Source organism: Phyllostomus discolor, chromosome 4 (assembly GCF_004126475.2).
Source record: "Phyllostomus discolor isolate MPI-MPIP mPhyDis1 chromosome 4, mPhyDis1.pri.v3, whole genome shotgun sequence".
NCBI classification, from domain to species: Eukaryota; Metazoa; Chordata; class Mammalia; order Chiroptera; family Phyllostomidae; genus Phyllostomus; species Phyllostomus discolor.
In genome coordinates, this window is record NC_040906.2 from 208,032,077 (window position 1) to 208,057,665 (window position 25,589).

At 53.0% G+C, this 25,589-nt stretch overlaps 1 protein-coding gene across 1 annotated transcript in view; it reads right to left on the reverse strand.

Moving 5' to 3' along the window:
- Nucleotides 1–25,589, reverse strand: part of PDE10A (phosphodiesterase 10A) — a 177,408-nt gene that overhangs the window by 72,983 nt on the left and 78,836 nt on the right. Inside the window, 1 exon segment of the mRNA XM_028504006.2 lies at nt 16,820–16,948. Within this exon segment, the coding sequence (XP_028359807.2) occupies nt 16,820–16,948 (129 nt within the window).

Here is a 25,589-nt window from a genome sequence, read left to right on the forward strand (position 1 = left end):
AATCAGCACGCACTGCCCCTAAAAATGACTGACGGCAGATCTGCAGACAAGGACCTGGGGGGCTGGCTTCACAACGCTCACGCAGGACAGGGCCCAAGGGGCCCGTGGGGCAGAGGAGGCAGGTCAACATACACACTGGAGAGGTCGTGGAAGAAAAGAGCAAGGTATAAGAGAATGTTTAAGCAACTAACATCTGGAAACTTCCCAAGCTTGATGAAAGACATGAATACAAACAAATTCCAAGTAATATATATTCAAAAAGATACACACAAAATGCATTATACTCAAATCTTCAAAAGATGGAGAATTGTTGGGAGCCGCCCTGCCTGGTTTCAGGAGCTGTAACCCCCCCCCTTCCCCCCATGGCTGAGGCTGAGCGAGCGACCTTCGGACCAGCAGCCACTGAGGAAACAAAGCTTATCTCCCTGGCAGGGTCGCCACTTCTGCTCCATTTTCCATAACTGAACCCCAGTGCTTGGTCAGTTAGCTAATGAGGGGTAGATTCCCCAAGAGGGGAACAACCTAAGACAGGCATGATCACGGGGAGGCCCCAGGGAAGGACTTGGGGGGCTGTGGAGGAAGGGGGTGATGGACCCTCACCCCTCGGCTTTGACAAAGCCTGAGTCCTCATTCTGCCTGCGAGAAGTCTCCTAATTTCCCAGCTATCTTGCCTCCTCTGCCTGACTTAATCCTGAAACAATGACAGAGGGCGGTGCAGCCCTGTGCTGGAAAGGGCGGGTTCCCCAGGTAATCAGGCCTAAGAAACAATACATAAACTCCTGTGAAACCTGCTTTGCTAAGAATGCTCTTTCTTAAATGATAAAGGCTCCAGCAGGAAATGAGTTTGTTTCCCAAAGTTTTGTAGCCTTTTAGCTGACAGACCCTGACTCAGCATGAGCCCTAATAGTTCTCTGTATGCTATCTGCCGTTTCATCCTTTCTGCCTGGCAATGATTAATAAGCTGCACCTTATTAATTCCTGTGCAATTTAAAAGCCAATAAAAACCTGTGAAGGCAAGGATCAGGGCACCCTCCCCTGGAGAGGGTAGCCGTGCCGTCCCTTTTCCTCCACAGGTCTCGGCAGTCCGTGTGAATGTATCTCATGTCTCATCCATAACGTCTTGGACACTGCGGGTCAGTATCCACAAGAGAGAATCTTAAAAGCAACAATACAGAGTAAGCTCATTGGATATAATACGATAATATGCAGAATGCTCAATAAGATGGTAAGTAGGTGTCTCATCAGAAAATTGGAGGCCAACGTATTCGAAGTGTTTTAAAAAAAGTCAACCAAACACTACATCCAGTAACACTATCATTCACAAGTAAAAAGACAGCAAGATATTCTCAGGCAAATGAGAGCTGAGGAAGTTGGTTCCATTATACCTGACCTGCAAGAAATGTTGATGGAGCCCAGGAGGTAGAAACGAAAGGACACCAGATAGTGACTCAAAGCCATACGATGCAATAAAGACTGAGATGCACAATCATAAAAGCCAGTCTTATCTTAACAACAGTCCATAACACCACTTTATTTGTGCTATCTACATGCTTTACAAAATGAATACACTCTTTAAAAAATGCCTGGTCTACACGTTAGCACTCCTGCAACTTTGGTTTGTGACTCCGCATTTCTCTCCATAAATTAAGGGGCCAATGCATTTAAAAGAAGTATTAGGTTATGGCTGGGGGCACACAATATATAAAGATGTAACTTGGTGACAAAAAATACTAAAAAGGGGAAGGAGTTTTTGGTATGCTCCTTCAGTTAAGCTGGTTTAAGTTCAAGTGCTATCAAGCTAGGATGTTAAATGTAATCTGTCTGGCAACCACGCCCCCACCCCCACATACACACACGCAAGGAAAGAAGAAAGGAGTTTAAATGCAGCACAACAAAAACTAACTGAACATGAAAGAAGACAATAATGCAGAAAATGAAGGACACAATAAAACTGGAAGATATGTGGAAGACGAAGAGCAAACAGAAGTTCCGCCTTAACAGTAATTAATTAAACATAAATGGTTTATATGCTCTAATCAAAGGAGAGATACTGACAAATGACTGAAAAAAAAATGATGCACCTATACGCTATCTATGAGACTCACTTCAGATCCAAAACCACAAACAGGTTAAAAGTGAGAGGACAGAAAAAAAATAAACCGTGCAAATAACCGAGAGAGAGCAGCAGTGGTTACACTAATTTCAGACGAAACAGACATCAGAACAAGAAAGGTTAAAAGAGACAAAGAAGAATGGTATAAGTTATTAAGAAGTGTAATGCAGACAAAATTATAACTATAACCCACCTAGTAACAGACCACCACAATGTAGGAAGCAAAAGTGAACAGAACGAAACAGACAGGCAGTTCTACAACAACAGTGACACGTCAGTACCCCACTCTCCGCCACACCCGGGCAGACGAGGGGCGCCCCGTAATACATCTGACAGACGGGAACCTCACGAGGTGACCTGGTCATGAGTCAGGTGGTGGGGGGCAGTCACACCCCGGGCACATAACTTATTCACTGAAAGCCTGTCCACTGTCCTACGCAGCCAGCTTCGCACGCCTTGGTGAGGCCGGAGCACTCCTTCTGCAGACCCCCGGGAGGCAGAGCAGCCCTCGGGGGCTCACCTCAAGGGAGCCATAATCTCGTTAACGACGCCACCACCCCATCAGAAAGCCTTCCCCGCCGCGCTTTCTCCCACCTTCTTATATTCTTCCTTAAATTCCCTCCTTGACTCCAGATGTGTAAAAGAAACTGCAAAGCTGTCATTCTCGGAAGCGGAATTTCCTCAGTCTGTTGTTATCTTGCTTCCAGGCATACCCACTGTTTGAGTCTAATAAACTCTTCTAAAAAATTCTTATGCCCTGGCTGAAGTAGCTCAGTGGACTGAGCAAGGGCTGCGAACCAAAGCATCGCAGGTTCGATTCCCAGTCAGGGCACATGCCTGGGTTGCAGGCCGCGGCCCCCAGCAACCGCACATTGATGTTTCTCTCTCTCTATCTCCCTTCCTTCCCTCTCTAAAAATAAATAAATAAAATCTTTTTTTTAAAAGTATATTAATACTAAATAATAATACAACTTTTACCTATAACATGCATACATATGTTTATGAAAATACTTTCCAAGAAAAGAGTATTTTTACTAGGCAGTGGGGCATCATTTTACAGTTTTACAAATATCCTTAAAAGAGCTCTAAGCGAAGAAACCGCTGAAGTCTCGAACCGGAGTCTGCTGCGATCTCACTTGGCTGCAGCGTACAGACGTGACCTGACCCCCCTCCCCACCCCCCGCCCCCAACACAGGCGCCCAGAGGAGGGAGAGTGTTTTAAGAGGCTTTTCGGAGCCTCGCACATGCTCTCTTTGCCGTCACACCAGAACTCAGCAGGCCCGTTTTCACAGAGGGGTGGAAGTGTGGATTCTCAGCCACATTAATGGCCTTTTTGCACTTGGTTTGTACAGTGTGTGGGGTGCAGCATGCACCCCGCTGAGTAATGGGAACTTACACCCCTCCCCCACGCTGGGAGGGGTGTGGGCACAGAGCCCGGCTCCCTGCCAGCGCTGACCACCAGGACACGGCCGCCTCGCCCAAAGTCACACTCAGCTCCGGGGGCCGCCCCACCTGTGCCCGTGGGACGTGGGGAGGGAGGCCAAGGCGCCGAGGCCTCAGCCCACCCAGACGACCCTGAAGGGCACCCACGTCAGAACTGCGCCCAGGGCCCGCGGAGCTCCGTGCAAACAGGCACAGCCGCTGCCTACTGCCTCCTTGCGCCACACTGCGCCTCCCTTTCCGTCCCCAGCCCCGTCCCCAGCCCCTCCCCCCAGCCCGTCCATCCACAGGGGCCCATCCCAGGACAGGACGTCACTGACAAACCCACTCCACAGCCCCCACCTCAGGGCTGACTTCCTGAGGAATCGAACCTGCGGCAGGAGGTCTAGGAGCGCCACGGCAGAGGGTGAGGTGGCGGGGAGTGTCCCCAGGCTGCAGAGCAGCCGCTGCTTTTCAGTGTCGCTTGGACGGGCCGGTGGCAGCACGGGCACAGCCGTGTGAACGTGCTGATGCCAGCCCTGCCCACCACCGTCCACACGCAGCCCCTGTCCTGCCGGCTCCTGCTGCCCCACGGCCCCCCGGCCTCACTCACCCGCGGCAGCCCCGCCGAGGACGGCCGCCCCTCCCTCGCCCGCCCTCTCGGTCACCTGGGTCCTCTCCATCGGCACCCACGGGGCAGAGCCACCGCCCTGCTGTCCGCCGCCAACACTGTCCATTCTGCCCCTGGCTGCAGGGAACACACAACCACCTGACTGTATCCGCTTCCACTTAAAGTGGGATTCAACGGTCAGTCCAAGGGAGCCACCTGCGTGCCAAACCACCACGCCACAGACACGGCACAGCCGTGGCCCCGGTCTGAACGTGGGACTCACACGCCCAGTGCCGCTCTGACTGCACGCGTGTGTCCACTACACGTCTCCGCCTTGGCCTGTCTGGGACGGGACTGGGATGGCCTCTCCCACAACAAAATGCGCCCGACCTGTATTCCTATCTTCAAACCTTCCCCTACTTCCAGAAATAAGATTAAGGAGATGTTTTCAAGTTAGAAATCACTATTTAAAATAAGTTCAACATGCCTGTTACTATAAAGTAATGACATGTCCATTAAAGTCATGAATGACTTTGTCATAAACTCAAACATGGGTCCATGGGAAGCCTCAGGGTGAGTGTGAGCCATCCGTATGAATTTCAGTACCACCATGCTTCCACTTTTAAAAGCTATCTGGTAGGAGAAATTAGGCTGCTCTTGGACATGGTTAATTTAATGCCCATTAAGTAAATAAATGTATATATCCCAGGATTTAGAATCGCATTTGGTAAGAATAATACAACTCAACTGCATCAGCCAAAAAGACGGTATTGTGAAATTAATTTCAACACTTGATTTTATAAGTGAATGGGTTAAAGTGAAAAAAAGTATGTACTCTCTCTACACAGTTTCATTTTATTAGCAAATACACATTTCTAAAATTAGGACATTGAAAATTTCCGCATCAGGAAACTGACCGCCACTAGAATTTGAAGGCTCCGCCCGTGTGGCTCTGTCTGCTGCGAACGTGAGGAGAGAACCGACGTGGCGTTAAGTGACGCATCACCGAAGGGAACACACTTTGCCTCTTCCTCCAGCTCCGTCGGGCGGACAGCCACCCGGCAGGACCACGCGCCCGCCCGCTCACCGGGTGCTGTCAGGACTGGTCTGACCAGCAGGGCGCAAACACGGGGACGCGCCACAGACCTGAGCAGAAGCCCACCGAGCTGCGGTGGTGTCAGGAGGCAACGGCCTCACCTGCTCGAGCCGGGGGTCCAGGCCCACCTCCACGCTCTTACGGAGACGTGAGCGTGGAATCGTACTGTGGCCACAGTAACATCAAAATTAAATGCACTTCTTGGACTTGTCCAGAAATAATTTATGGAGTAACGGCAAAATGGCATTCCTAGTGAGTGCATTTAAAATGCCCTCCCCAGAGCACCATGGACCATCATACGTAGTCAAGGGAACTGTTTCCCAACTAAGCTTCCCATATCAAGGAGCAGGAAAGCACCGTGAGCGAGCAAAGGCGAGTGCCCGGCCGCACTCACGGCACAAGCGGTGCAGAGCGGCAGAACCGCAGCGAACTGTCCACGGGCTGCAGTTCTCAGTGTCTTCCCTGACTGTGGTCACCTACACCTGCCCCCGTGCCGCTTCCCGCCCTAACCCTGATGTCCACACCCTTCTGATGACAGCGTGGGGGCACTCCACACCTGACCCCACGCCCCCCGGGAGGACCCACTTCCGGAAGTGACCTGCACTCGGGGACACCAGAGTGAGGCTGACCCGAGGGCAGTGGGCACTGCAGAACGGGCCTCGGGCACCTCGGTCGTTTACCCAAACGCCATCACGGGTGCCCTCTAGCAACCGGAAACGCGTCTAGGGCGATCGTGAATCACACACTTCCCTTTAAGTCACACGCGGAATCCGTCCCTCTGCTGTGTCCGACTGTAACGAGGCCAGCGTAGAACAAAGTCACCCCGACCTTTAGACGGGATCCCTGCATACTAAAACACGGCTCGCTTTCTGTGGTAAGCCATAAATAAACCACTCAAAAGACAACAGCTTCCAATGAATGTAAAGACCTCTGTGTTTTAACACAGTCTGCTGAACAATACAATCTTATAGCACTATCACACCATGAGTCAAAGTTAATCTCACGGTAGACAGTGCTTTTAAATTATTCAGTCGTTCACGCTTTCCCTCGTTAAATGAGTCTTTAGTGTGGCCCATTTTGTCCAGCATCACTTAAGATGTCAGAGGCTGTGCCAGGGCATGGAGAGCTCCGTCCCTACGTGGAGTTCAATTTGGAGACTCCTTCTCCAAATGTAGAAAGCAAATGTAAAATACATCTCTGTGAACGAGAAGCTAAGTAGGATAAGTGCGGAACAGATGGCGTTTTTCATACACACTAAAACATCTTCTAAGTCTCCAACGGGCTCGAGACTCACAGATCCCTGTCTACCAAAGAGGTGAACTTCAGATCTCATCCAAGAGACAAAAACACGAAAGCACTCCAGGAAAAGCAATTGTAGCCCAGAATTCCCCGCGAAACTTCTCATTCTAGGGTGTCACTTGAAACAGCACTAGTGTTACTCGCAAGTCCCCAAGGCGGAACGGAGCCGCGTGCTTCAGCGGGAGAGTGGGTACGTGTCACTCGGCGGTACCGGGGACAGACCAGTGATCCACGCGACACCCTGCTACGTGTGAGCGGGAGACCCCCAGCTGTGGCTGCTCCCCACACGTGGCCGTTTGCTGCACACGGAGGTGTGCAACTATCTCTTCCAGTCTCGTTTGCACTGCCAGGGGGCACCTACCCAGGGGCGGCGCTGCTGGGTCACGAGGTCATTCTGTCTCATAATTTGGGGGGAAACCACCCTAATGGTGTTCATAGCTCCTGCTCCCTGCTCCATCCCTGCCCGCAGAGTGGAAGGGCCCCGTCGAGCCCCAGCCCAGCCGGCACATCCCTTCCGGACCTGTCCACCCCTCACCGTCCAGCAGCCGTCTGAACGGGCGTGGGGCGGGAGCCCGCTGCACCGCGGTTGGGGTGTGCGTTCCCCTCACAGTGGTGCCGCTCAGTGCCCCTCCAGATGCCGTCCGTCTGGGCGTCTCCTTTGAAGACACATCTGTTCGAGCCCTTCGCTTACTTTTAAATGTTGGTTCTTTATTACTAAGCTGTAGGGGCCCTTCATGTTCTGGACACGAACCCCTTCTCAGGTGCCTGCTTCACAGACACCCTTCCCCCAGGCTGCCCTTCCCCTTGCTGACTGCGCGAGCCCTTGGACGCACACACTGAACCTTTTCCAGGACGAGCGACCCAACAAGGCAGAGGGGGAGCACCCGTACAGGCGGGCTGGGGCGGGGCCGTCCAACAAACCCCGTGTCGGCGGTCCAGGACAGACAGGGCCAGGGATGTGTGTGGGGAGAGAGAGAGAGAGAGATGCAGGTGCAAGGGTGGTCCTGAGGGTCCTGGACGGGGAGGCAGGGTTCCAGCCACCGCAGTGACACGGGACACCTCCAGGGACAAGGCAGGCGTCTACGGCTTAGAACAGCCTCTCAGACGTCCGAGGGAGGACGGACTCGGGAGGCGCTGTTCTGCAGAGACCCCACGTGCACCCTCACGGGCGGCCCCCGCGGGCCTGGCCGCCGCCCCTGCACTCTAAGGAGGCGGTGCTCCGGGGTCAAGGGAGTGGCGTCGGGAAGTCCGTCTCAAACGGTTCTCACACGTTCTTAACTGCGAAAGTAACCACGGCCGTGGGTACACGCTTCAGACACACTGTCTACATGAAAAACACCGTGCAGGTTCCCAAGCAAGGAGTTCTGACTACGATGGATCGAAGGGCTTTTAAAACCCTGAGTCTCAGGTCAATGTCTAAAACGTAATTACTCCGAGATAAGGCACTCTTTTCACCGTTTTTATCATCTCCTGCTCGACTGCTTGGGAAGTTCAAAACCAGTCCTCCTCCTCCGTGGCGTCCCTGTGCAGTGTTCTCGCCTCGGGAGTCCTTCCTGACACCGTTTCACGGTCCGCACAGACAGGCAGTACGGGAGCGCCCCCTTTTCTGCGGGCCGTTCGCCCGTGTGCCCTTTTCCCAAAATGTGTGCAATGTTTTACCACTGGGTTTTAAACTGTGCCAAAACCAAAAGGAACAATTATTTGCCGCACTTGAAAATATCAGTCAGGTAGGTTCTGGCAAAACCACAAAAAAGTAACTGGCAAACTGGTTTCCAGCAAGAGTGCATTCATTCCTCGATGTTTCACACACATTAGAGAGAGACTGTTTTTGCTTCAGGTGTAGAAGATGCAGCTGCTGCATTGGGATACCTGCAAGGAAGTCGCCGGTGATGCCGCCGCGACACACCGTCCACCGAGGGTGCCAATGCACTCAGGGGAGACGGCAGCAGGCCGGGCAGACGGCAGCTTCGCTGCGCCGATCGTGTGAACACTGAACGAGAGCCCGCAGACTGTGAGAAATCCATTCAAAGTGTCTCATCAAATCTCCTTCACACCTGTCAGCAACTCCACGCTGTCCCCCAAGATCAAGTTCAAAGCCCTCCTATACAGGCCTGGAAAGGCCCCGCCAGCCCTCTCTGCCCCCCAGGGCAGCCTCTGCCCCCAGCAAAGCCCTCCGTACCCGGGCACCGCCCGTCTCGGTGCCCCCCCACACCCCCCGTCTGTCCAGCCGGCTCCACCCCAGGCCTCCGCTGAAACTCGCCGGCCTCGGAGACCCTCTCCCAGCCCCCACGAAACCAGACCCTCCTGCTGCCTGCACTCACTCCCCACTGACCTTCCTGGTCAGCACGTTTTACCTACTTGTTCCAGTTCTCACGAGATGTGAGGGCACACCGCTCTGTGTGTGTCGGGGGGGCAGCATCAGGACTGCCCTGACGCATGTCATGACATGTCAGCCTCAGTACACTCTGTTAGCAGCCACGATTTCACAGAGACAGGGAAAAAGATAAAAACCTTTTCCTTGTGATGAGAACCCTTAGGGTTTACTCTCAAGAACTTTCATATTCCAGTGCTATAAAAGCAATAAAAAAATATCCACACACTTAAAACATAACAAGGAAAAGGCGGGACCGAGCGTATTCGCTGGCGGAACTGCTGTGCTGGCCGCTCTCCGTCGGCCGCCCTGCTGCCCTCCGGCAGACCTCGGCCCCCCGCTCCTCCCCCCCGCCCCACAGGCGTCTCTCAGCGGCAAATCGCAGCCAGCCCTGGGCCCCTGTCCCATGCTCCCCAGGCAACAGCTGCACCGCATCTGCTCTTGCACAGGCCCCAAGGGCAAGGGCAAGGGTCCTCAAAGGTGAGCCTGCATTGGAACAACCTGGGGAGTTTGTCAAAACACAGCCAGAAGCCCCCCCCCAGGAGTGGCTGGTTCAGGGGGGCTGGGGTGAGGCCTGACCCACAGCACTTCTAGCTCGTGTCCCCACCAATGCGCAGGGGACTGCAGTTGGGGAATCGGAGGCCTGGACCCAGAGCCAGTGCCTGCAAGAAGCCTTCTGAATTCTTACGCCTCCTCACGGCCGCGGTTCCCACAAGCCTCGTTCGATAGCCCACGCCACCGCCCCTGCACCGCCCTGGTTTCGTCACTTCTTCCCACACCCCGGGAGTGCGGGCGTGTCAGCAAACACGGGGACGACAGACTGTGGCCGGGGCTCCGTCACACAGGGGCCGGGACACGGCACAGCCAGAGACGGCACAGCCAGACACGGGTGCACAGCCAGACACGCGTGCCGACGCACAGGCCTCGGCCGCCTGGCTGAGAGAGACCAGTGAGAATTGTACGTCTCGAGCAAATGTAACTTCATTAAAGATTCCTGCTTGTTGGACCTTATGCTAGATACTGTCAAATGTACACAGTCAGCAAACACTGACACAATCTCAGTCTCGGGTTGCTTATCATCTGTCTTCCCTGTACGAAAATGACCTCGAGAGGAACAAGTTTACGTTGGGTTGGCCGAAAAGTTCGTCCGGATTTTTCCCACCAGACGGCTCCAGTCGTGCTCAGTTGTCCTTACCTTCGTAGGGGGCAATTTTGTTGGGCTGTATTGTGACAGCTGTCCTATCAGCATGCGTTTAAAAAAAAACTACCAAAATTGGTGAATTCTTGTGTCGTCATTTTAATACTGAAGATGGAGGAAAACACACAATATTTTTAGCATGTCATGCTTTCTTATTTCAAGAAAGGTAAAAATGCAACTAAAATGCAAAAAGATTTGTGCCGTGTAAGGAGGAGGTGCGGTGACTGGTTGAACGGGCCAACAGCGGTTTGCTAGGTTTCATGCTGGAGACTTCTCGCTGGACAATGCGCTATGGTCAGGCAGACTGGCTGAAGCTGATGGCGATCAAATCAAGACATTAATTGAGAACAATCAATGTTCTACCACATGGGAGATGGTCAACATACTCAAAATATCCAGATCAATAAAGGTATTGGTGAAAATGGAAAAAAATGTGGTTTTTATTTTATAGAAAAAAAAATACGGACTTTTTGGCCAATCCAATACGCTGCTTGTTCTACGATTATGTACCCACAGTAGGTACTCAATAAATGTGTGTCTGCTGACGCACTGAATGGACAGTGACAGAAATGAGGAGTGGCCGGCCACATTCCAGCTGTAACTCACCACCCAAATAAGTGTTTCTAGAAATGACTATTCAACTTTTGGTTAAATAATCCAGATCAATGTTAAACATCCAGCAAGCTTTCAAGGGATACATTTTCTAAAAACTTAGAACTGGTTACATATGTCACTTATCTTTCACAGGTCTTTATTTCATTTTTAAAAATCTGTTATATGAAAGTTTTAAATGTCGAAAAGAATTCTAAGTAGATGCAATGTCTTTTATTAAACATTTTTATAAGATGCACAATTAGGAAATAGAGCTTTTATAAAAAGGAACACTAATCAAAACAAAGCATTTTCAAAAACCCAATAGATCATAACATTTTCACTAGTTAGAACCCCTTCAAAACAAAACTGTGCTCAGGATGGACACTAACAGTGGTGAGTGTACAAATAATAGCTGCCGTCAAGAGGAACCTCACAGACACTCTAAAAACTGCTTCAGGAGGCAACCTGCAGCAAAGCCACTACATTTACTTGAACTAGTTTCATAATCACTAACAAAATGCAGGATGATCTGATTTAACCTTTAAATTCATCACCAAAACCCCAGCCCACTCAGTCAGACTGCAGCGGGGCCCCAGTCACCAAGCACAAGTCCCTTCAAAGACCTGCCCAGACACTCCGCAAGGAACCTGTTACGGACGCACCTTCACGGTAGCGTGAACAATGAACAAAACCGACGGGAGACACCAAGTGACTGCACCCCCTCCTGGTTACCAGACGGCCAACTCGTGTTTGCCTTTGATTCCGATCAAGGCATTCGACACCCATTCTGGTTTGCATCATAGAAAAATAAAAGAAGATAGGGAAGTCCTAGGTGAGACCCTAATTTCATTACATGAAGTAACAACATCTTGGAGCTCTTTCTGGGTAAGACACTTCAACCACACTGTTCTCTTACGTGCGGTATCACCGACAGTCACTGCACCGCTTACTACTGCCCGGCTCACCGAAACCTCCTCACGGTGCACGCTGTGGCAGGCCCCCACACCGGTGACGCGCACCCACTGCACGCACACGCGAGCACGGAGACATCTGTCGTGCACGAAGCAGGGCGGACGCTGGGTGGTCTGCGCCTCAGGAGGCATACCTCAAACCCACTGCTTCCCAGTATGAGATATCCAGCAGTTTCAACTGAATGAAAATTAAACCCCATTTCTAGAATCATGGACAGGGAAGACATACGTAGTATATACTACATATTCTTTGAGGAAAAAAAAGAAACTGCTCATGTATTTGATGAAAAATATTTAAGGCAGCTGCAATCAGTATTTTCATTATTAATTATTTGACACTTACAAGCTCACCAACAGCCACATGGTCTGCTACTGAGCATTTTAAACACAGGAATGTAATAAAAATTACTGGCCATAAGCCATGGCATGGCTGCTCATAATTTTTAGACAATTTGAGTTCAATCAGTCACCCTGCTGAGTACCAAATATCTTCCCTCCCGAAAATGAGTATCCCCTGGCTGGCGTAGCTCAGTGGATTGAGCGCGGGCTGCAAACCACAGTGTTGCAGGTTCGATTCCCAGTCAGGGCACATGCCTGGGTTGCAGGCCATGGCCCCCAGCAACTGCACATTGATGTTTCTCTCTCTCTCTCTTTCGCCCTCCCTTCCCTCTCTAAAATAAACAAATAAAATCTAAAAAAAAAAAAAGAAAATGAGTATCACAGTTACATTTTTAAAAATTAATTTACACACTTCTAATACTATTCTAACACACAAAAAAACATCAATTACAGGCATGTTGACCTCCAGTGTTCTCACTTGTCACGAGTCCTTCAGAACACCACCACCATCCCGACTCACCGTCCCCACCTCAGGAGCCCACAGGGACACTGCCCGGAGGGGAGGAGCCTCCCACCTCCCCGCATGTCACTGCGCAGCTGCAATGGCGCCGGGCTGTGCAGCTGCATTCCACCTTATGATGACGTTCTCCCAAGAAGTGCAGGGTTGGGCCTGCAGTGTACCCTAGCTTTTATCTACTAACTTTATACTCATACCTTCATATGTGTATGAATGTTAAATAGTTTAGTAATCTGACTGCTGCTGAGTGCCAGCTGGGCCTGTCAAATTCACTTTGGATAAAAATGAGCATAAAAGTGTAACGTTTAGTGAAATACATCCCGACCAAGATCATTTTCCTTCTCCCCGAAGTTTCTGCCAAATGTAAGAGTGGTTTTAAGGGTGCGCAGTCCTCAGGGGTTTCTGAGGAAATGTGTACAAATTTTTAAGTGATTATTCCAGGTTATTTCAAAAACACTCTCTCTAACTGAAAGCCGACTGTTCGGACACAGGATCAGGAGTCGTCCTTCAAGAGGCAGTTTGCCCGGAAACTGCACCCAGAACCCCGTGCGTCCGAAATAACACGGCACGAAAGCAGCGTCGCTGAACTGAAATCGAGCACAGTGACCGCTTTGAAAAGCCAGCCTCTGAGGACACGCAGCAGCCCACCTCCCCCCCACCCCCTTCTCCGTCCACACAGCACGGAGAGGGACGCCCTGTGGTCCCAGCCCCTCCACGGGGCCACGCTGGCTCCAGGCCTCTGGGGCTGAACTGTGCTTAGCCTCCCAGTTGGGCCAGCCGGAAGGAAGCAGAAACTTCTGCCTCTTCCTCTGCTTCTTAGAGCTGGGAGCTCCGTAGAAACGTAACAACCCAGCACGCGAACAGTGCTTTACACACAGTTTGTTGAATAAATTAAAGGACAAGGCCCCTTGATAGAATGTAACAGATAGAATATTAAGAATATACGTTCTGGCCCTGGCTGGCATAGCTCAGTGGATTGAGCGCGGGCTGCGAACCAAAATGTCCCAGGTTTGATTCCCAGTCGGGGTACATGCCTGGGTTGCAGGCCATGACCCCCAGCAACCGCACATTGATGTTTCTCTCTCTCTCTCTCTCTCTCTCCATCTCCCTCCCTTCTCTCTCTAAAAATAAAAAAATAGATAAAATAAATGAATAAAATCTTTAAAAAATAAATAATAAAAGCAAACATAGTGAGAACTTTAAACAGCCACCCCCGCGGTCACTTAGAGATGTGAGTTTTCAGAGCTCATCCCCCTCTAAGCCTGACGGGCCATTACACAATCTCCCCACGGAGCAGACCGTTTCTCTGCGAGGCTGGTTCATCCATGGTTAAAAAGTAAAAATAAACATTTACTGTTCGGCATACATAAAGATGTGCACGTTACTTTTTCTGGCATGGTTTCCCTCACTTCCTTCCCTTTTACTAAGCCGGCACATGACGGGATCCTCTGCACAGACCCGTCCCACTGTCCACAAACCGGTCCCCAGGGCCCTCCACCTGGCTGGCACACCGTCCGTCCCCGCACAGAGACAGGGACGCCGCCTGGAAATCCTCCCCCCGAAACCTTCCGCCTCGAGAGACACTGCCTCAGTGGGGCTGGGAGAAGGAGGAGGGCTGTCCGAGGGGAACACAACACGCAAAAACCACGGGAGAGGGAGGGGGAGGCGGAGACCACACGCCCCAGCCGGCCGGCCGCTTCCCAGTGTGCAGCCGCGGCGGGCAGGCGGGAGAGGGAGGAGGGCGGCTCACCAGCTCCCTACTCTTCGGAGAAGACCGGGCGGCTCCCCGAGCACTGTCCACTCGGGCCGGGGCTGAGCCTCCTTCTCAACACCCAGTGTGCAAGGGCTGCGTGGAAGGAAGTGGGCAGCCCGAGACCGTCTCGTGCCTGGCCCCGTGGGAGAGGAGGGAAGAGGCTCTCCACAGACCGTGGGGGCAGAGCTACAAGGCTCTTCTCTCACATTCCCGCCTCCAAGCTCTCCCACCCCGGCTCATCGCCGACGTCCTGGGTGAGGGGGTCGCCCCACGCCCACCTACTGCCCCACCACTGGCTGGGAAGCCACAGGCGCACGCATGGCCCCTGCAGCCTCCTCCTTCCCGGCCGCTGGCCCCGGCAGGGCCACTGTCCAAGGGCCACTGTCCGAGTCACCTCCTCACACAGGCGAGTTTTTCTCCCAGCGTAACCGAGTGCGGCTTCAACGTTATTTAACACCCTTACAGTGTCAGCACCAATATGAGCACTTTACTTTAATTTTTAACACTTATTTTATTATTGCATTCTATTTTATTATTTATATTCTTACACTATCTATTTTATTCCTGTTCATTTGTATAATAGTAATGTTAAGATATTAAATAAATATTCTTAATATTCCAAAATATTCTTAATAACTACCATATTTTTCGGACTATAAGATGTCCTCCCCCCCCAAATTTGGGAGGAATACTGGTTGTTAATGCTGCTGTTGAGTTCTGTTTACATTTACATGGGTGAAATATTATGTTATCTATGTTATCAAATATTTTACCACATTTTTTGCTTCAAAAATTTTTTCCTATTTTTCTCCTTTTCAAACCTGGGTGTGTCTTACGGTCTGAAAATACAATGTATAACCTGAGCACGTACATTACACAGTTGCAGCCTCAGCTGCTCGGCTCGTACAGAAACCGGATCCGGGTGACACGGGAAGACACGTGGACAGCAACGTAAGGGTTAACTCCCGCTGAGGCACTACACCAGCACCCACAACTTCCTTTGTCCAAGACCTTCACTCAATTTCCCAGGGCACCTGTGTCGTGTTCCCTTGCACAGGATCTGCACCCGCCTTCACACAGCGAACCGAAGGGTGCGTCCTCTGCCCGGAGCGCCGCCCAGCCCCCTTCTCCAGGCGCCCAAAACCGTCCTCAAGCGTCAGCGGGTGCAGTGAAGCGGGCCCCGCCCCCAGCCCCGCCCCCAGCCCCGCCCTCAGCCCCGCCCTCGGCACCAGCCGGTCCCAGGGTCTGGGAGGAGCGCGCCGGACTCTGCGCTTCCCTCCCCCAGTCCACACACACACACACACGCACACACACACGCGCACACACACGTACACACATACTCATTCACACACACGCACACACACACACGCTCATTCACTCTCTCACACACACACACTTTCACTCTCACACACTCTCACACACACACACTCATTCACTCACATACGTGTGCTTTAAGAACTACTGTGCGTTTCGATGGCAAAAGCTCTTTTTGAAGGGGAAACAAGCCAGAGACAGACAAATGTCTTATGGTCCCACTGGTGTGTGTAATCCAGCGAACATGCTGAACAAAAAGAAAAACAACCCAGAAACAGACTCACGGATGCAGAGGCAGGCTGCCGTCCGGGAGGGGCCAGGTGAAAAAGGTGAAGGGATCAAGCAAAACGATTTAATTTAAAAAATAAATTAAAAGTTTATTTTTTATTATAAAAAGTAGGTAAGAAATGAGAGAAACTTCCAAAACCAGAGTGAGGAAAATCAGCTGCAAGCAACACACTAGGAGCGTGCTTCTAACAACATACTTCAGGAATGACAACCTTGAACTTGAAATACAGCCCTTTTGCTATACTACATAAACATCCAGAAAACACTATCTGTTTCACTGTGTTTAATACAAAATATCTCCATATAGTTAAAGTCATATTTGAAATTAATTTCTGCTCTAAAATAATAGTCTCAGAAACGAATGCTTGGCCAACTGTCACTCCCTGAGAAACAAAGCCACACACTACAACGCTCGAGTCCTGTTTGTGACACACACTCTCCATCTGGCACGCGTGTGACCGCACAGCCCCCGGGCCCACACGTCTTCTGTCGCCAACGGAACCGCGGCTCCCACGGACAAATGCAAATGAAACATTTAATGCGAACTCAACAGGTCGCTTCCTACGGGGCACATATAAAAACTGTTCCAAGACTTCTTTTTGCAGAGCATAAATATAGCTTTGCAATATACAGATTATTTCTGGGGCCATTCCTCATAATCATGAAACAGAACCATATCTAATACTGCATTCTTTAATAATGTATTTACATTTTCAAAACTTAGTTGCCAAAATTTACTTTTCATCAAGGATCTTTCTTTTGTACGCATTCTCTCTCATTCTAGCTGTACGTTATCTCCTTAAACAGAACAAAGCCATCACGAAATTAAAACGCGAGTGTCCGTGGGCTTCACTGTTCCTCCCCAGCACGGACCCAACGCGGGCTCCAGTCACCGCGCAGCGGAACACAGCCCACACCGGTCCGAACGGGCTCTTACCTTCGGGCTTGTTGTTCTTCCTCTTCAGCCATTTTTCTACCGTCTCCGCACTAACACTCTCAGAAACAAATTCATCTAATACCTGGGGGTGAAGAGAGAGATATGCCTTCACTTTTTCATCTGTCAAACCTGCAAGAGAGTTGAGAAGAACAAGGATATCATTACACGGACTGACGTGAAATGCAAGCACAAAAAGAACAGAAGGATGCGCATCCAGGCCATGGAGCATCATCCCTTGGCCGGACAGGGAATGGTGGTCTCGTACACGCCGCAACAGGAAGGGTCCCCAAAACAAGCACAGACACGCAAGGGGCAGATCTTCCGTGGCCCCGCCGGCACGGCGCGTCTAGGACAGGCACCCACAGGGAGGAAGCGGATCAAGGGCTTCCCGGGGCTCGGGAAGAGGGAAATGGGGAGGCACTGTTGAGTGCGCAGAGGTTCTACTTGGAAGGAAGGCGTGCTTTGGGAGTGGACGGAGTGAGGGTGGTGCACACTGGGGGTGTATTCAGTGAGTTGTACATGTGCAAGGGCCAAAGTGGCACCTTTCTGTTATATACATTACCACCGTCACGAGCGGTGAAAAAGAAGTCAGAACATCAGTGATTTGAAACTACAGACATTGCATCATGAAACAGCTGTTTCCCACCAGATTTCAGTGTCGCATCTGGACCGATGCCACGTCCCAGCTGTGTGGTCACACCCCACAAAGTCCTTGTTTGCTGTGTGCGAACAACTACCCCAGGTTTGACACTCAAGGCAAAGGGAACTCTGGTAACAGCACGAAACAGAGGAATATACCACTGGTACCTCTTAGGTCCTAAAAAGTGTCCACCAAGCAAGTTATCACTTACTGTTGACAACACCGACCCTACTTGTGCTCAGGGGCACTAAACCCAGTGACTGTCAGTTCAGAAGAGCCTTGACGTGTGCGCACTCACACCCGCTGTGCGGGGCCTGCCTCCCCCAGATACCTCCCCCAGTCCACGGGCAGCTGCGCTCCCTGCACCCAGGCCTGTCAGAGCACCTTGCACTGTTCTCCTACTGAACACGTGACACTGAACTTCTGTTTTGCATTTGGTGCTTCACGTGGGTGTGCTGGGTGAAGCTCATGGTTCCTGCTACTGTGTCCGCTCTGTACATTACCCAATCAAGGGCCATCCCTGGGGGCGACTGGGTGAAGAGGACGATGGAAAACTGTACCTCCAGATGCAACAAGGAGCGAAGGAAGCGAACTCTGTGACTCCAAGAAACAGACCGCCCGCGGCAGCCCCGGACAAGGCCCCGAGTCCTGGGGGGTCCCTTCTGCAGGGACGGAGTCTCGGCCCCTCGGGCTCCACAGCAGGGGAGAGGAACGACCAGAGAAGGCAGGCGGGCCCCCCCCGGGCACTCGGCCCTGACCCAGTCCCCTCCCACAGTGTGGTCAGACGGAGGTGGGGAGACAGAGCGACACAGGTCCGCACAGAGAGACAGGTACTCGTAAGAGAGGTTTTAAAGACGAGGCCCCATCGGTGCCCGCCCTGCAAATTCCACTGGCGACAGTCCACACGGTGCTAGGTGTGAGAGGCTGGTTAAAGCGAGAGAGAACCCCCGAGGGAGCCCATGACAGCCCCGGACACAAAAGCACAGGGTGCCGGAGCGGGCTGACAGCTGGCCTGACCTTCACGCAGACAGACCAGATGCACTTCATCCTCCCTCTGACCAGGTCCCCACGGCGGCAGACGGCTGAAGGTGATCCCTTCTTTAAATGTCCTTCCACCGCTTTCGTGACAGGGCACCACGCCGCTCTTACCCTAAACTCCCACTCGTGCGTTACTGCTGCTGTCTCTCTGGTCACCGACGATGAGGACAGCGACATCTGAATCAGGAGTCTTAACGTATTTTTGAACCCCGGGCCTCGGACACTCTTCCTCCACCTCGGGCTCCCTCTCGACTCAAAACCAAGTGACTCATCTCCTGCCCCTTCTCCCCAGCACGATTTTAACTCTCACCTTTCCTTTTTTGGTTCCTCTCCACTTTCTCGGAAACCCAGGCTGCAAACACAGAGTCACCACTGACTCACCCTCCCTGTCATCCCGTTTCAGTCTCGGTGCATTATTATACGAGTCTTATTTGCCAAATTGCAAAATTACACAGCTGACAAAATACACAAGGAATGCTTAAAATGCAACAAGAAGAAAAACAACCCAATGAGAGACGAGGCAAAGATCTAAACAGATACTTTCCTTAAGAAGATAAAGGTATGGCAAACGAGCATATGAAAAGATGCTCCATTTTCATTAGTGAGCTGAAGGTAAAATAAAAAAAGGAGATTTCACTACATACCTATTAGAGTGGCTATAACTGAAGGGAGTGAGAATCAACTGTTGATGAAGGAGCAGAGCAACAAGAATTCTCATCCACTGATCGTGAGAATGCAAAACAGTAGTCACTTTGGGAGACTTTCTGGCAATGTCTCCTAAGGCTAGCTGCAGTCTTCCCATGTGACCCAGCAGTCACACGCCAGGGAAGTCCCCGGCTGACATGAGGACGCACGCCCACACACAGCCCGCCCGTGACGGTCCGCAGCAGCTCTGCTCATAACTGATCACCCAAAACGGCAGCCGCCAAGGGGCCCTGCGGTAGGCGAGTGGACACGCAAGCTGCGGCACATCGGCGTGACTCGATATGACGTAGCAATGAAAAGAAGCGAGCCAGCTAGTCACCAACTACAGGGATCACGCTAAAGGCCTACTACGTGCCACGTCTGAAAAGGCCGCATGCTGCACGATCCGGGTCACACGGCGCCCTGGGAGAAGCGAAGCAAGAGAGAGAGAGAAGGAGCACAAAGGTCAGGGTTGCCGGGCCTCCGAAGGGAAGGGAGGAGGACCGAATGGGGCGCCGTGCAGGGCAGTGACACCGTTCGGGGAGACACCGTCACAGGGAACACACGGCACTGTGCACGTGGCAAAAACCCACAGGACTTCACAGCACACCGATGAGCTTTAATGCACACACATGTCAACGCCTCTGGAAGGCCAGGGCGTCCCAGGGCGGAAGTCAGGATACGACACAGCAACGGGAACGCACGAAGCGGCCTCGCGGCGGGAAAGCACTTGCGGAGAAGGTGCCGCCCCCCAGCACCTGCAGGGGCGTGGGGTCTGGGAGACCGAAGGCCGAAGGGGCCGCACGCCTTCACCCTATTACACTCCGGCTCGTCAGCTGCTATCCTGGGGGGTCAGCCCATTAATTCCGACACCACTACTCACGGACACGGGGACCGAACAGTTAAACCAGGGGACGGCGGGAATGAGGTTTCCCAGTGGTGGGTCCCACGGGACCTCACATACGGGAGCAGTCTGGAGTGACCGACGGGGCATCAACTGAGCCAGAGACCGAGACGCCAGCACGAGCTGATACTCAGCTGCCGAGAGCTACCCATGGTCGCGCGCAGAAATACTGGCATGCACGTGCACGTACTGGTACTTATGTGACCATGCACACACGCATTTCCTTGCCACGTCAGCGGGCAAGGCCCGGAAGCAACAGCGTCACAGAGCCAAGCATCACACGTGGCACCCAGGTCATGGTTCCTGATGCCTTCCCTTCCCGGTGAGAGGAAAGGCTCCCGGGAGAGACGGCTGACTGTCGGACAGGAGGGAATACCGCCGAACACGAGCTCCGGCCACCCTGCACCACACCGGAGTGTAAGGCAGTGAGAAACGCGCGTGTGCTCACGCACACAGGGAATCACAGAAAAGGGCGCAGCTGCGGGCTGGAAGAGCTGCCGATGGTTCAGACCTGGAGCAACGTGAGTGACAAAAGGAAGCACGACTGATGCACAGAACAAAATACACGTCCATGCCATGGTCTGGAGGTCTGTGCTCCCTCCGAAAAGTTCCTGTGTTAAGACCTTAGTCCCCAACGGCAGTGGCGTCAGTAAGGGCCGCCTCTGGGAGGTGCTCAGGCCAGGAGGGGACACCCTCAGGAGCCGATCCGTGCCCTACGAGAGCAGCTGCAGGGCCGTCCTGGTCAGTGTGAGGCCGTGCAGAGGCTGAGCCTCAAAGAGGGCTCTCCCCCAGCCAAGCCGGCACCGTGACCTTGAACTTCCCAGCCTCCATAACCACAAGAAGTAAGTCCCTGTTGTTTATGAGCTACCCTGTTCCTGGTCTGTCGTCAGAGAAGCCTGAATGGACTGAGACAACCCCCGAGTCCACGCTGATGTACATAAATGGCTGAAGAACCAGAGAACCGACCGATCTCCCACGAAGAACTACGGATCATCTATGCAGATACTCTGCCCTCAAGAAGGTGGGGAATAACGCCCTACGCCTCACAACTATTTTGTAAAAATCAGCCAAAACTAAATTTTTAAATACCAGTTGAGTCACACGAATGCGTCATGACGTCTAAGCAACCCTCTAAACTAAATAAACCGATCAAACCCTAGGGTTAAATATGCACGAGAGAGTGAGCACAGTTTGGTCGTAGGCTCCATTTAAAGTGCCAGGAGTCGACACACACCTCTCTCCCTCAGATGTCTCCAAAGACGCCCGTGCACTTTTCTCCCTCAACGACCATTCGCGTCTCATGAAAGCATGTCCTTCAATGCCGGGACGGCGGGACGAGGAACTGCGGCGCGGGGGACTCGGTGAGCAGGCGTCCCGCCGGCTCGCCTCCCCGGGCCGGGGCCTGGCTCCCCACTGCACGGGGACGGGGCCTGAGCGGCAGCGGGGGCAGCGAGAGCACCTGTCCCGCAGGGTCACCCTCGGGCAGCACCTCTGCCTGCCCCTCCGATGCTGGCACCAAGAAGCCGTGTTTCACCCGCCTGGAGCCAACTCCTGCATTTGTCCAAAGACTCACAGCACACCTTTGTAACTCGTTTAAGGTCACAACTCCAAATTTTCTAAAACTTCAGCTTTTAGTTTAGTATCTGGTGTATGCTCACCGTCCTTAGCCATCAAAAGCAATGGATCCCTCCTTTCTTTGACATTTTACCCACTTTCACCTCCTGTTAATATCCGGGTGTGCTGAGGGCCTTCTGGGAGACACAGAGGCACCCCAGGGTGAGAGCCTGAAGTGCCCCCCAGCCTCACTCCCGGACACAGGCAGGTGTATGGATGATGAGCTTCCTCTTGTTTTCGTTTCAGTGTGGCTCAGTCTCCACAGCGTCCCACGGCCGACTCCTCTGGTTTCTGTCAATGAAAGACCCAGCGCTTCTTCGTGGACGAACCCAACGAGAGTAGCAGGGCCAGACCAGACTTCCATCACTGGCACACACTGGCGGCCAGGGATCAAAACCCTGCCACCCATAATCCACACAACGTGTGGATTATAGACACAAACACAGACAGACACAAACACAGATATTTACTGGTATAAGTAGCTACTCCAAGGTAACACGTATACTTGAACTTCACGTCTAATAAACTACATTCTCTCTTCTATGCAACATTTTGCTAAGAGGCAAACAAATTATAAAGTTAATTAAACAGATAATCAGATTAACTGACTCCCATCCTTTTTCACGTTCCGACCTCTGACAGTGCTCCCACGTGGGGGACGGGTACCGTCCCAGCGAGAGGGAGCACTCACGGGGACCCCGGCAGGCAGAAGGGTCACACTAAGTCAGGGGGGGCTGGGAGAACCTCACTGGTTTGCACAACGCTCACGGCAAATGGCCCGAAGGGTTACGATCCGCACGGAACCAAAGCTGTCAAGCAGAGAGAGGGCCACGGGATGGGTTAGATGTGACACCGAGCCTGAGGACACACAGCAAAGGGCAAAGTAAAAGACGGGTAAATATTTCAGTACAGGCGATGGCTCCTGTGGCTAGCGATTCAGCTGACAGCCTGAGGGTTACATGAAGCACAGCTTCAGTTTGATGCTGAGCAGTGCCTTCCAAGACATAAAGACGGACAGATGAAGGCCCCCGCAGTCACTCCTATTCCCTTATTCTGCTATTCACCCACGGGGCTCCACGGAGAGGGTCAGCCGCTTCGGGTGTCCGCACACGGTGCTGCAAAGCACCAAAACACTGACATCGATGCCCGGGCACTTTCACTGTTTTATTTTTCAATCTAGCAACACTGAGGCTACTTTTCTGTCTCCACAGAGATTCACACGCTTCCAAGTACATGCCGCGCTATCATACCATCCTCTCGGTCCTGCTGTCTGCGGCCCACACGTCGGCTTTTCCCATGAAGATTCTGTGCGTGTGCGCACACACACGTGTGTGTATGAAAGTCTAACCCTTTGTAAAACCACACAAAACATAACGGCCAACACCCAGCTTCCCGCGGTGTCGACTCAGAGCCGAAGGTCTCCGCCTGGACCCCCACGCACCCCCCCCCCAGAGCACGCTGAGGCAAATCGCAGGCGCATTTCAGCACAGCCCCACACGGCCACGCGCCTCTCTGAGCGATGGGAACCAGTCTGGTCGCAGACGGTACGCTCGTGCACAGGAGGAGCTGGTCCTTACTCTTCACACGTTCCAGTAAGTCCAACGTTCGAGCTTCTAGCGCTTCCTTCCCTTTGCAGGGTGTCTTCTGAACGTGCACCCGCCAGGTCCGGGCTGCACGCTGCAGGGGAAGCGGTCTCGTGTTCTTCAAGGTCTTTTCTACCCTCTCCTCCTCCATCTCTCTCCCCACTGTAGTGCGTGTGTGTCCCCCGCTGTAGTGTGTCCCCACTGTGGTGTGTGTGTGTCCCCGCTGTGGTGTGTGTCCCCCCACTGTAGTGTGTGTGTCCCCCGCTGTAGTGTGTGTCCCCCCACTGTAGTGTGTGTGTCCCCCGCTGTAGTGTGTGTCCCCCGCTGTAGTGTGTGTCCCCACTGTGGTGTGTGTCCCCGCTGTAGTGTGTCCCCCGCTGTAGTGTGTGTCCCCCCACTGTAGTGTGTGTGTCCCCCGCTGTAGTGTGTGTCCCCCCACTGTAGTGTGTGTGTCCCCCGCTGTAGTGTGTGTCCCCACTGTGGTGTGTGTCCCCGCTGTAGTGTGTCCCCCGCTGTAGTGTGTGTCCCCCCACTGTAGTGTGTGTGTCCCCCGCTGTGGTGTGTGTCCCCGCTGTAGTGTGTGTCCCCACTGTAGTGTGTGTGTCCCCCGCTGTAGTGTGTGTGTGTCCCCACTGTAGTGTGTCCCCCACTGTGGTGTGTGTCCCCCACTGTGGTGTGTGTCCCCGCTGTAGTGTGTGTGTCCCCGCTGTGGTGTGTCCCCGCTGTAGTGTGTGTGTCCCCGCTGTGGTGTGTGTCCCCGCTGTAGTGTGTGTCCCCGCTGTAGTGTGTGTGTGTCCCCGCTGTAGTGTGTGTCCCCGCTGTAGTGTGTGTGTGTCCCCGCTGTAGTGTGTGTCCCCGCTGTAGTGTGTGTCCCCGCTGTGGTGTGTGTGTCCCCGCTGTGGTGTGTGTCCCCACTGTAGTGTGTGTCCCCCACTGTAGTGTGTGTGTCCCCGCTGTGGTGTGTGTGTGTCCCCGCTGTAGTGTGTGTCCCCGCTGTGGTGTGTGTGTCCCCGCTGTGGTGTGTGTGTCCCCACTGTAGTGTGTGTGTGTCCCCACTGTAGTGTGTCCCCCACTGTGGTGTGTGTCCCCCGCTGTAGTGTGTGTCCCCACTGTAGTGTGTCCCCCACTGTAGTGTGTGTGTGTCCCCGCTGTAGTGTGTGTCCCCACTGTAGTGTGTCCCCCACTGTGGTGTGTGTCCCCGCTGTAGTGTGTGTGTCCCCGCTGTGGTGTGTCCCCGCTGTAGTGTGTGTGTGTCCCCACTGTAGTGTGTGTCCCCCGCTGTAGTGTGTGTCCCCACTGTAGTGTGTCCCCCACTGTAGTGTGTGTGTGTCCCCGCTGTAGTGTGTGTCCCCACTGTAGTGTGTCCCCCACTGTGGTGTGTGTCCCCGCTGTAGTGTGTGTGTCCCCGCTGTGGTGTGTCCCCGCTGTAGTGTGTGTGTCCCCACTGTAGTGTGTGTCCCCCGCTGTGGTGTGTGTCCCCCACTGTAGTGTGTGTGTGTCCCCCACTGTAGTGTGTGTCCCCCGCTGTAGTGTGTGTCCCCACTGTAGTGTGTCCCCCACTGTGGTGTGTGTCCCCGCTGTAGTGTGTGTGTCCCCGCTGTGGTGTGTCCCCGCTGTAGTGTGTGTGTGTCCCCACTGTAGTGTGTGTCCCCCCACTGTAGTGTGTGTCCCCCACTGTAGTGTGTGTCCCCCGCTGTAGTGTGTGTCCCCACTGTAGTGTGTCCCCCACTGTGGTGTGTGTCCCCGCTGTAGTGTGTGTGTCCCCGCTGTAGTGTGTGTCCCCCGCTGTAGTGTGTGTGTGTCCCCACTGTAGTGTGTGTCCCCCCACTGTAGTGTGTGTCCCCCACTGTAGTGTGTGTCCCCCGCTGTAGTGTGTGTCCCCACTGTAGTGTGTGTCCCCCGCTGTAGTGTGTGTCCCCACTGTAGTGTGTCCCCCACTGTAGTGTGTGTGTGTCCCCGCTGTAGTGTGTGTCCCCACTGTAGTGTGTCCCCCACTGTGGTGTGTGTCCCCCGCTGTAGTGTGTGTGTCCCCGCTGTGGTGTGTCCCCGCTGTAGTGTGTGTGTGTCCCCACTGTAGTGTGTGTCCCCCACTGTAGTGTGTGTGTGTCCCCGCTGTAGTGTGTGTCCCCACTGTAGTGTGTCCCCCACTGTGGTGTGTGTCCCCGCTGTAGTGTGTGTCCCCCGCTGTAGTGTGTGTGTGTCCCCGCTGTAGTGTGTGTCCCCCGCTGTAGTGTGTGTGTGTCCCCGCTGTAGTGTGTGTCCCCCGCTGTAGTGTGTGTGTGTCCCCGCTGTAGTGTGTGTCCCCCG